Source organism: Pituophis catenifer, unplaced genomic scaffold, assembly GCF_029215685.1.
Source record: "Pituophis catenifer annectens isolate HBS135680 unplaced genomic scaffold, rPitCat1.0.hap2 SCAF_1, whole genome shotgun sequence".
Lineage (NCBI taxonomy): Eukaryota > Metazoa > Chordata > Lepidosauria > Squamata > Colubridae > Pituophis > Pituophis catenifer.
Genome location: NW_027256881.1, coordinates 324,320,044 through 324,333,283, shown reverse-complemented (window position 1 = coordinate 324,333,283; position 13,240 = coordinate 324,320,044). Strand labels below are relative to the sequence as shown.

Sequence of the window (13,240 nt, the reverse complement as noted above, 5' to 3'; positions counted from 1 at the left end):
AGAACTCAACATTTTATGCAACACCAAGCAATCAAGATATTAAAACTCAAAGCCAACTATTTCCAAAAACAAATCTGTTCTTATTGCTGAGCTGAGATAAACAACTTCTGGAAAAAAAATAGAGATATGGTAAGATAACAACTGCTTTCTGTTTCTTTTAATTGACAGAATGTCTTAAGGACAGTGATGAGACCACGAAGAGTTAGAAAAGTACTCTTATATTTTCAAAAGGCAATTTGTGGAAGTCAGCCATGGCAGGAGCATTTGTGGAAGATGAGTTTCAGCCGTCTTAAGACATTTGCACTGGCTAAACAATTTGGGTGATGGATAGTTTTGTCATTTGCTTTCTCAGAAGTAAATCAGATTTTTTTTTTTATCAGATAAAGCAATGCTGGATGCCTTCAGCTTAAGTGAAAAGCATCTCAGGGGTAGGGAGTAGATGGGAGAAAAAAAAAAAAAGAAAGCCAGTTTAACCCTTTTCCTCCCCACAAATCTATCAATGCAAAATTGCTCATTAACTCCATTTGTGGTTCTTCCCAAAAATAAATGATACATTTTATTTCTCAAATAGAAATCAGGGGATTTCTTAATTAATAGCAACAGCAAAACTGGGAAGAAAAGAATAATGGAAGTGTGGCTTAAAAGCAAGACTTGGTATTGAGTTTCCCCAAAAATACAGGTATCCTAGTCCTCAACTTACAACAGTTCATTTAGTGATCATTCAAAGTTACAACGGTACTGAAAAAAGTGACTTACAACCATTTTTCACATGATCGTTGTAACATATCCCCTTGGTCACATGATCAAAATTCATATTTATGGCGGTTGCAGTGTCCTGGGGTCATGTGATCACTTTTGGCCACTTTCTGACAAGCAAAGTCAACGGAGAAGCCAGATTCACTTAACAACCGTGTTACAAACTTAACAACTGCAGTGATTCATGTAACAACCATGGCAAGAAAGGTCGTAAGATGGAACAAAACTCACTTAACAACTGCCTTGCTTAGCAACAGAAAGTTTGGGCTCAATGGTGGTTGTAAGTCAAGGATTGCCTGTACAACATTTAGTCCTCTGCAATTCTGTGTGCTTTTTGTATGGGCTTCAGTCCTGTCTATGGTCTTTGAAAGCACCTACCTGCCAAAAAAAAAGCTTGACGGACAATGTTCTGGGTCTCAGGAAAAGCATACTGGAGATGTGAATGCTTCAGGAATCAAAGTAGCATTGAAGCATAAACACAAGATTGACAAAACTGGGGTAGGGTTTCCTGCCTAAGCAGGGGGTTGGACTAGAAGACCTCCAAGGTCCCTTCCAACACTGTTGTTTTGTTCTGTTCTGTTCTGTTCTGTTCTGTTCTGTTCTGTTCTGTGTTAATAACATTTTATAATGCCTTGGTAAGGCCACACTTGGAATATTGCATCCAATTTTGGTCGCCACAATGTAAAAAAGATGTGGAGACTCTAGAACCGTGATGGCGAACCTATGGCACGCATGCCACAGGTGGCACACGGAGCCATATCTGTGGGCACGTGAGCACGCATATGCGTGCCAGCCAGCTAATTTCTGGTCCCACCAGAAGTCGGGAAACAGGCTGTTTCCGGCCTCCGGAGGGTCTCCAGGGGTTGGGGAAGGCTGTTTTCGCCCTCCCCAGGCTCCAAGAAAGCCTCTGGAGTCTGGGGAAGGCAAAAAATGGGTCTACCGGGCCCACCGTGCCATCACATGCCAAAAGCTGGGTGGGGTCATGCATACATGCGCGGGGGGGCACATTGAATTATGGGTGTGGGCACGCACATATGCGACCCCCGCCCGACACGACCCCCGCTTTTGGCACGCAATGGCAAAAAGGTTAGCCCTCACTGCTCTAGAAAGAGTGCAGAGAAGAGCAACAAAGATGATTAGGAGACTGGAGGCTAAAACATATGAAGAACGGTTGCAAGAACTGGGTATGTCTAGTTTGATGAAAAGAAGGACTAGGGGGTGACATGATAGCAGTGTTCCAGTATCTCAGGGGCTGCCACAAAGAAGAAGGAGTCAAGCTATTCTCCAAAGCACCCGAGGGCAGGACAAGAAGCAATAGGTGGAAACTAATCAAGGAGAGAAGCAATTTAGAACTAAGGAGAAATTTCCTGACAGTTAGAACAATTAATAAGTGAAACAACATGCATTCAGAAGTTGTGAATGCTCCAACACTTATCCAAGATATTGGATCACCATTTGTTCGAAGTGGTGTAGGGTTTCCTGCCTAAGGAGGGGGTTGAACTAGAAGACTTCCAAGGTCCCTTCCAACTCTGTTATTCTGTATTCTGTAAACTATGAGCATCTCCCAAAACTCTTAAAGATTGGCTTTCAGGTGGTCCTTGCCTTACAATCATTTGTTTAGCAACCATTCCAACTTACAATGGGGCTGAACAAAAGTGACTTTACAACCAGTCCTCACACTTATGATGAGCATCCCCACAGCCATGTGATCAACATTTGAGTGCTTGGAAACTGGTATGTATTTAGGATGCCAAAAGCCCTACTAAGCAGGTATATACAAAATATGAAGGCTATTGCTTAATGCATTGTAAGCTGCCCTGAGTCTCTGGAGAAGGGCGGGATATAAATCGAACCAATAAATAAATAATAAATAAATGTTTCCCAGGGTTTTTGCAACCTTCCCAGCCAGCTTCCAACAAGCAAAATCAATGGGGAAACTGGATTTATTTAACAACTGCATGATTCACTTAACAACTGCAGTGGTTTGCTTAACAACCATCATAAAAGCGTTGCAAAATTGGGTAAGAATCACTTAGCTCAGCAATGGAAATTGTGCTATGGGTCCCAATTGTGTTTGTTGGTCAAGAACGACCTGCATTAGGATTGGAAGATAAACCACCAATTTACCATGATGCAATTTTTTGCTCTTACACAGGTTGTGTGCTTAAAGAAAAATACTGTAGATATTCAAGCACTGATACCGGTGACAGTTCACTCACATTGATAATGATGTTGAGGGAATCGTCATTGGGGAGGAAAATACAGACACTTCGTCGGTCCTGCATGATTCTGTTATTGTGGAAGGTCAGTTTGTTCATTGTGTTCCAGGCCCTCTCTGTAAATTGATGAGTGAGCCACTCTGAGACTGTGCAGGAGACTCAGGGGCACAGCTGTCAATCGAGAGTTTCTCTTTGTCACCCACGGCACAGCAGGTAGGACAACCCGGCATTTCTCCCCATAGGCACCATGGCTGGAAAGGAAGAGAAACAGAGAAGATGTTAGGACCCTGCATAGCACAAGGACAGGACTGGAAGATTTTGCCCATTCCGCCAAACTAAATGATGCAATGATGAAGCTAAGCTCTGCCCCCTCGTGTATGATGCAGCCCCATTCACTTTGCATCACTGTCCCCAAACTATTGCTGCAATCCCACCCCCAATAACAACTAGACACAAAGACAGTTCTTTCCCCCCGCCCCATGCCATCATTCTGCTAAACAATTAATCCTTGCAACACTGTCAAACTATTTAGTAAGACTGTATTACCATCATTATTCTCATCTTCCCTATTACCTATCTCCTTATGACTATAACTTTGTTGCTTGTATCTTACGATTTATATTGTTTACTTAGTATCCTAGCATGATTTATGTTGATTGCTTATTTAATATCCATGACTATCACCAAGTGTTGTATCTAATGTTTCATGATTAATGTATTTTTACAATTACTATGATAATGATATATCACTATTGTTGTATGTACACTGAGAGCTTACGCACCGGAGACAAATTCCTTGTATCTAATCACACATGGCTAGTAAAGAATAGAATAGAATAGAATAGAATAGAATAGAATAGAATAGAATAGAATAGAATAGAAAATTGTATTGTATTGTATTGTATTGTATTGTATTGTATTGTATTGTATTGTATTGTATTGTATTGTATTGTATTGTATTCTATTCTATTCTATTCTATTCTATTCTATTCTATTCTATTCTATTCTATTCTATTTGATTGTCATTAAATGGATCCACAGGGTTGGCTACCCTTGGTCTAGGTCGGGGTAGGGGACTGTGGCCTGTTTACTCATGCTGGTGCAGGAATTCTGGGAGCTGAAGTCCACAAGTCCATAGTTCCCCATCTCTGCTCTATGTGAATCATATACATGAGCCAAGTCACTAGGAGTCAACCTCTCCCGCCTGCAACCCCCAGAAGATACATGACTTTTGCCAGTCCATAGCGATACCATAAGCCCTATTGGCCTTAAAAATATTCCTTTGGAGGTAGACCCACTCCACATATACAGACATCCTCCAGGGACTGCAAAAGGTGTCTGGGAAGTCTTTGAACTCTGTGCTGCCTATGTTACCTATGTCTAATGAACTAGACTGGTCCACAAAAGTCATGTAAATTCATGCTGATTTTAGTCTTTGTCATAACATCCTTCACTGTTTCTATTATAATACACTGCTCAAAAAAAAATAAAGGGAACACAAGCAGAAGACATCCGAGACCTGAATGAATGAAATAGCCTTATTAAATACTTTGTTCGTTACATACAATAGTTTTGTGTTCCCTTTAGTTGTTTGAGCAGTGTATAAACTACTGTATGTAAAGAACAAAGTATTTAATAAGGCTATTTCATTCATTCAGATCTCGGATGTCTTCTGCTTGTGTTCCCTTTATTTTTTTGAGCAGTATATATTAATATGACTTTCCCTAGTACTATAAAATTGTTGGAGAGGGAAAAACATTTCAACCCAGATCAGGAACAGATTATTTGGAATATCCTATTTTGCTCCCATATGTCTACACTGTAGGATTGATCCTGGTGTCTTTGTTCCATATGTTGCAATCTTAAAAGACAAATTGGATAGCTACCAGTGAAAGATTTAGCCACATTTGTTAAGTGAACCACTGCAGTTGTATACAGCTACTCTAGTCCTTGATTTGTAACGGTTCATTTAGAGGCAGTTCTAAGTTACAGTGGTACTGAGAAAAGTGACTTATCACTGTTTTTCACAGTTATGACTGGCTGGTGTATGAATTTTGATCAGCTAACTCATATTTATGACGATTGCCGTGTCCCTGGGTCATGTGATCACCTTTTACCACCTTCTGACAAGCAAAGTCAATAGGGAAGCCAGATTCACTTAACAACCATATTACTAACTACAGGTAATCCTTGACTTACAACCACAATTGAGCCCAACATTTCTTTTGTTAAGTGAGACATTTGTTAAGTGAGTTTTGCCCCATTTTACAACCTTTCTTGCACAGTTATTAAGTGAATTACTATAGTTGATAAGTTAGTAACCTACTTGTTAAATGAATCTGGCTTCCCCATTGACTTTGCTTGTCAGAGGGTTGCAAAACATTATCACATGACCTTGAGACACTGCAACCGCCATAAGTATGAACCAGTTGCCAAGCATCTGAATTTTGATCACATGATCATGGGGATGCTGCAAAGGTCATAACTGTGAAAAACGGTCATAAGTCACTTTTCTAAGTGCCGTTGTAACTTAGAACTGTCACCAAATGAGAGTTTCATCCATCCATTCAAAATTACAACAGCATTGGAAAAAAGTGACTTATAGTCATTTTTCACACTTATGACCAATGCAGCATCCCCATGAGCACATCACAGTCACTAAATGAACCGTTAGAAGGTGAAGACTACCTGTACATGGATGGTCCTAAGGACAAGAGGAACCACGAGAATGGCATTTTTCTTAGCACTTCCTCCCAAGGTTTGTTGGACTTCCCTTGCCTAATTTCTTGCTTAGTGTGGCAGTTTGGCTATGCTGGTGATGGAGAGGAAGGTGGGGATGGGAGCTAAAGCCCCAGCAAATCTAGGTTGGGGAATAAGATCAAAACCGTGGTAAATCCTAGATTATTCGCTCATTTGGAACAGATTAGAACAAGTCTGCTCCAAACCAGTTGCTTTGATATTTCTATAATTGTCTTATTAATATTAAGGGCAACACTTCAGTTGTCAACAGCATTTCTCCGCTTTCTTTGAAAGTTATTTTCTGGAAGAAATTTAAAGCCAAGATTATTATGAGCCATTTGAATTCGGATACTTAAAGAGCTTAGTCAGCCAGCAATTCACTACCAAAACTAAGTATGATAAGCATTAAACTACTGAGTTCATCTGAAATAACAGAAAGCCCACAATTATGCGGGTAGACAAGTTATGTGATTCTGAAGTCTGCCTTCTCTACTGTGGCAATCTGGGTGGCAGAGGATTGATAATGTAAGTTTTAGGCCCAAAAGATCCATGGAGCTTGGAGAAAACTGTTAGGGCCTCCAGAAGAAATCACTGATCAGAAAATGGGAAGAGACTTTCCCTTTGAGCTCACCAGGCTTCACAACATGAATTTTAGAGTTGTCAGAACATTGCAAGGCATCACAACCTATAAGCTATCTTGAATTATGTTTGTATGGGTTCTCGACTTTTAGTTAGAGCTATGCTACAGATGACAGATGTCTAAACTCATCGCTCTGATGCTGAGCCTCGTCCAACGGATTAATCTGCAAGATCATTTATTCTACAGTCTTATATCTTAATACATTTGAGTTCTTAAAAATGGAGGTTCAGACACTACACACAACCCAAAGAAGCATGAAGAGGATAGTAGAACCATAAGGATCCTGACCTTAAAATTCCTAATATCTGGATCTGAAAGTGAGAATGACTCAGGATCAGTAAATTCCCGATGTGAGAACCAACTCCAAGAGAAGACAATATTTGTAATACATCTCCAAAATACTCCAAAGTTCATTTATACCATGAGCCAAAAAAAACCCCTAGGCTGCCACTAGTGTTTAGGTCTAAAGGTACAGGTCCTTAAAGGCCAAAGACTTCCAGACAAGGTATTGCTGCATTGCCAGATGCTTTATAAGTTGTGAATCAGCACTGAAGCATCCCATTGCTGAAACCTTGTTGTTTTCTTACATGTTTCAGATCTTTTTGTTGCAATAGAGATTGCTATCTGGATTGTTAAAGTATCTCATAGCACTTTAAGACTAAAATGTGTCGTAGCACTTGAGCTTTCATGGATTTTAGTCCACTTCATTTAGTCCACTTGCTGCTAACTCTTAAGTGTTGCACTACAGACTATTTCTTTGATTCCGACCTAATGCAAAGACAGATCAGAGTTACTAGCAACATCAAGCACACAATAGTATCTTGCCATCTGCTATAGTCTGTCCCCTTATGTCCACTTGATGGCCATGCCAGCTACACCCTTCCTTGCCCATACATTAGGCCTGCACTAGAAAGGGCTAGAGGTAAAAGCATTGAGATCAGGAGTGGGCAATTAATTTTCCCAAGTGTCCACATGAGAAACTGGGACTGTATGAAGGGCAGCACTAACATGGCTATGAAGGTATAAAGCCGTGCACTCATAGAGTTACTGTAAATTGAAAAACAAAACAAAACCAGTTGCCTTCAAAATAAAAGCAATGCAGTTGTATTACATGCATGGTGTACACTTACTTACATTTGATTTCTATTTTCTGATTGACCTCACATGGGCCAGACAGGGACAGCAAAAGGGTTACATGTGGTCTGGAGGCCATAAAATGCCCAGGTCTGATCTAGATCCTCGTTCATTCAGATTCCTTCTCTACAGAATTTCTGCTGCATGTCAACTATATAATTCTCTGGCACTTAGCATTTTGCCATTGGGGAAGTCTGTCAAGAGTGCATGCAGTGTGACTATTTTGAGATAACCCAGGAGCAAAATACAGTAAACAGAGGTTTGTCTTTCAAATAGTAGTTTATCTACAAGGAATATATACATACATGTACTAGACAAAGTCAGGCAATCAATCATCAACTATAGCATGGAAGCACACATGGAGAGAGGGATACCCTCACAGGGCCTCTCTCATATATATAACCAGTGGTGAAATGTAAAATTTGTAATTACTGGTTCTGTGGGTGTGGCTTCGTGGGGGGGGTGTTTAATGTGACTGAGTGGGCGTGGCCAACTTTTTTTTTAACTTTTAAAACCATTTTTCTACAACCTCTTCAGCCAAAGAGGTTGTATAAAAATGCTTTTAAAAGCCTCTGACGATCCCAGCTAAGCCGTGCAATCATCAGAGGCTTTTTTTTAAAAGCATTTTTTCGGCCGAAGAGGTTGTAGAAAAAATGCTTTTAAATTTTTTTTAAAAAGCCTCTGGTGATTGCGTGGCTCAGCTGGGCATGGGTGGGGGGCAGGGATTTTTGCTACCTGTTCTCCGAACCACCCGCAGTCATCGCTACCGGATCGGGCGATCCAGTCTGAATCGGGAGCATTTCACCTCTCTATACAACCTCTTAAAGTAATAACAGTTAAATAACCCTGCTGACTCATTCTCATTGCATCATCATTTCAGTATTACAGCATTACAACATTACAGCAGCTATTAAATCATCATTACCCTGACAAAGCCAAGCAAGATCAGTGTGCAATAAGACTTCATCCATGATATGGGAAGATAGAATAAGCTGACTTGTCTATATATTATTTAGACCTGGCTGGGTGGCACTGAAGATACAGCTCAGTTGGAAATATTCCCACCAGGGTTTCCAGTCCTGCAGCCACAATACCAAGGTTAGGTATAGGGAAGATGAGCAGTGGTGATCAACTGGGAGTCTTTCATAGCAATAAAGCACATTGTTCCAGATGTGATAAATTGTAAGTGCATCTGTATAGAATTGGATCATGCCATCAAGTGAGGTTATGTCATAGATTCTTTTAATTTATACTCAATTTGGCGCACTCAAGAAACAAAAGAGCTAACAACAATACAGGTTTATAGACAACATAGTCCACAAACTCACATACTATTACTATTCACTCTTATCCATCTTTCCCACTGCTACTGTTACTCCATCAACTACTTGTGATTACTGATAGAGAAAAATGTCCCTTTTTTACTGCTTACATCTCCTCCTCCTAATCTCCCCACTCCCTCATCTGTTTTGCTTTTAACTATAGCTTTTATAGTTAACCTTTCCATGCAGCCACTTGGGAGAGGGCTTAAAGAGAAGGGCGGCAAGCAGCACAGGTGCTGGCCATTTTCTAGGCAGCCTACTTTCTCACAGGCTGGTGTATCATCTACTTACTCCCCCCAATACTGACCCTTCATGAGCTACTAGACCTTGGGCTGGTATTACGATTCTCAAGAATTTTAGTTTTGCCCTGGGCTGGGGCAAAGGATCTGGTGCAGCTTGTGAGCTCAATGTCTCCGGGGTGATCATAGGCTTGTAACAAATAGTTGCAGCCCCAACATATGTGAGAGGGCACACACTGGGCCTGATCTTTGTTCAGAGCAGATGAGACAGGATCTGAAAGCAGAAGATTTTAACATCTGCCCATGTCTGTCGTCAGCTCACTTCCTCATTTAACTGCACCTCATGGACATCAACAAGGTTGGTAGACTTATTCAGATTGTTCTGCCCCATTTATTTTATTTATTTTTCTATCAAATTTCTACATTGGCCATCTCACCTAAGTGACTCTTATTGAATGGATCCAGAGAGTTTTTAGAAAGTTCTCAGGAAGTTCCTTGACAATACGATGGGCAGTTCTGTCACCATGTCTCATCAACAGAACAGAGGCAGCCAGAGTGTGGAGGAGAGGATTCCGGCCTGGCCTCTGCCTGGATTTTGCACATTCCTGAGTTGGCTGAAGAAATTATTATATTTATCCATTATATACTTGATTTAATAAATAACTAATGTCTAAATGTTGAACTTTGTATAGGAAATTAATGACTGGAATGTATTCCACTAATTGTTTCTGGGGCGCCCTCAATCTAAGTGGGTAAAATAACACTTTAAAATATGGGTGCGTTTTCTTGCTTGACACAATCCATGCAGTTATTCGTAAGAGCAGCTCTGTTGGATCAGATCCCATTCATCACCTTCTAATATGGCATCCTTCCTGTCAGGGAAAGCCAGTCCCCCACCTACAGCATCTTCACAGCCTCCCACAGCTGAAGCAATATAAAACTTCTCCTCATTGCTGTTATTTTGGTTCAATGATGGCTTGATGACTCTAAAAAGCACTGGTGGAGGAAAGATTTCCAGGTCTACTAAGAGCATGACAAAAATTAAATCTGCAGTCATATGAATTGGCTTTAAAGCAGAAGCAAAGATGAAGCAGATTTTCAGGATGCTATTTTCTGTTATTCAATATTTAACAGACATGGGGGGAAATGCAAGAAACACACACACTGCCACACTAGAATTTTGGCTACTCTGTCCCTTTCTATTTCAAATAGATGACTGACATTTGCCTCTGAGAATCTCAACTGGTTCTTTTACTTTTGTGCTGTGTCCCAGATAAAAAACATTACAGTTAACCCCCGAGATAAAAATCTGCCTTTAAGCAATGGGAGAAGAAAGATCCTAATTCATAGGGAAATATTGAGAAGTGTGCTGGCTCACATGGTTAGGATGCTGGCTTGACAATCAGCAAGCCTGCATTCGAGACCCAGTGCTATTGAGTGATGGGGTGAGCTCCCTTCATTCGCTCCTGCTCTGCCGACCCAGACGTTCGAAAGCAGGTGACCACAAATAGATAGATGGGTAGCACTTCAGTGGGCAACTTAACAGGGATATGATACGAGCCCCCAACTGGGAGTCCCCTGAGCAACAATGATGTCACTAGCTAATTCTTCAACTTGGAAGTGCCTTGGCACTTCTGACATGACAGCAAGCGAGCGAGGGGGAAAATCATCCACCACCCAAAATTAAAAAGTAAATTTAAAGCCCTCCTATATTTTTGCTTGTCGATCGAAAGGTCGGCAGTTCAGCGGTTCGAATCCCTAGTGCCGCGTAATGAGGTGAGCTCCCGTTACTTGTCCCAGCTTCTGCCAACCTAGCAATTCAAAAGCACATAAAAAATGCAAGTAGAAAAATAGGGACCAGCTTTGGTGGGAAGATAACAGCATTCCGTGCGCCTTTGGCATTTAGTCATGCCAGCCACATCACCACGGAGACGTCTTTGGACAGTGCTGGCTCTTCAGCTTTGAAATGGAGATGAGCAGCGCCCCCTAAGGTCAGGAACGACTAGCACATATGTGCGAGGGGAACCTTTACCTTTTTATATTTTATACTTCACACAGGCAGCAAAGCAGTAATTGAACAATTTTGTATGAAGGAGATACCAGGCCAACAGAAGACAAAGAGGACAAGCCTTCTGGTCTGCAATACATAGCCAACATTTCAGTACTTTCCTCATATAGCATTTATAAGTTATATCATGTCTCTTCTGCAAAGTATTTGCTACATATGCCTTTATTCTATGCAATGGATTAAATGTTCTTTTACCATCTCCTGAGATCATTTCTATTGCAACTAAGGTATTAGAAGCCTCTCACGGTCCTGATTAAAATTCTAAGGTGTCAGAAGAAAGATGACTGATGAACAGAGCCATTTCCTTTTCTATAGTGATTCTCCGGTTATATAATTTTTTCCGGGAATGAGGCTTACTGGATCTTCCATTTTTTCGCCCATATCAGGTGAATTTTAATTATATTAGCCTAAACCTCACAAAATAGCTGAATCTCCTATGTCCTCAAGTCAGGCTTAGTGAGAAATTGGCCATTTCTAATCTTTATTCAGATTTTAAAGTTTCTTGGCTTTTAAACTTAAATAATGGATGGGTTAATTTTTGGAGGGCATTTATCACATCAAATGAAACTGTGCAATTGTGTTTACTCCCTTAGTAGATTTATAATCTTTAATTCATTTCCTGGCTATCTAACCAGGTGGTTGTGCTGGGGATGACTTCATTATTAATATTAATAATAGCACTCATTATTATTAAACCATTGGTATGGTAACATCATTACTCACAAAACACCAAATGCAAACTGGTGAAATTGCATCCTGCCACATTTCTAATCCTCCAAGCTCAATTTTTCTTAAACCAGCTAGTCTGACTTTTTCCCAGTTTAAAAAAAAATATTCCAAGAATATCTATGAGGTCAATGTGAGCCCTAGATGATTTGTTGCAAGTAAAGATGTTTGGGGAGGCTTACAAGTTTTATTTGAAACATTTTTCAGCTTTCCTCTTTTTAAAAAAAAAATTAAAATATTTTAAAAGTAGTTCTCCAGTTCAATGTTACCTCCTCCTGAAGTAGAATTGTACTTAAACATACCTGTAATTTTCAAATGCTCTGAAGTAAAAAAAAAAAAAAAAAACCCAAGCTAAGGAGAACGTGGTATTTAAACTAAAGCCTGCATAGTAATCTGTTTAAAAGCCTCTTTTCTCTTTGGTAGTCAGACTACCTGCTGTATTTACTCACATTCTTCCTTTCCCTACTGAGTAAATTATAATGTCCCTGCCTTTTGCCTATGGATAAAACACCATGTCTGCCAATGGTGATTTAATAGTAACTCCAGCTACCCAAGAAAATAATTAAAGAGGAAACGACACCCCCACCAAAGCTGGCAGTGTAAACTACTATATATATAAGCAGGCAGCAAACTCTGCACTGTTTTGCATTAGTGATGAAATGTCTGAAAGGAAACCACTAAGCTCAGAGAGCACCCAGACCTCCATAATTCAACCCTGAGTTACAGATATTCTCTTCTACTGAAAGTAATATGGCTTCCAAGGCTGACAGGCATCCCCCCCTGCAGAAAGACCACATCCTAAAAATAAAACAGACAAAAGACCTTAATACATTTTTAAAAAATCAATGTGAAGGCTAACCTGTAGTTCATTAAGATATTTGATATTTAGTCGACCTAACAAACTGATATCAGGAAGGATATAGTTTTGAGAACTCTTCTTAGGCAAGTTGGTAAGGGGGAAAGAGGAGGGTAGATAATCCTTTTGATTATCTTTTTTTTTACAGCCATGTCTGTATCGGGCCAGATTGTCTGATGGAATGATGAGGAGCAAGGATTTACAAACTGAGCTTTAATAGGCACAAAAGGTGAACTTTTGGGAAAGTTTTATGGTCTGGAGATGATGAACTTTGACTACACGTTTTGAGTAGGATTGATTAGTCTTGACCCACCCCATTTTGCTTCTAGAAAAGTAACTTCTGTTCCATGAAAATAAACTGTTCTGCTATTCAGGACTGAGGAGCTGCCCACATAGCCCTACAGACAAGTACTGAGTGGTATTAAGGCTCTACAGTACTAGTCCTTTAGTCATAGATAAAATGCATAGGCTCTTAACCCGGTTTAAGAAGAACTGCAATTTTTGTAAAAGCAGCAATCCCCAAAAGAAGCTTTTAATTATA

The 13,240-nt window shown here is 40.2% G+C and overlaps 1 protein-coding gene across 1 annotated transcript in view; it reads right to left on the bottom strand.

Moving 5' to 3' along the window:
* Positions 1 to 13,240, bottom strand: part of FRMD6 (FERM domain containing 6) — a 62,948-nt gene that overhangs the window by 25,160 nt on the left and 24,548 nt on the right. The window contains exon 2 of the mRNA XM_070931668.1: positions 2,976 to 3,226. Coding sequence (XP_070787769.1) covers positions 2,976 to 3,074 — 99 coding nt within the window. The 5' untranslated portion in view covers positions 3,075 to 3,226. The remainder of the gene's footprint in view (positions 1 to 2,975; positions 3,227 to 13,240) is intronic.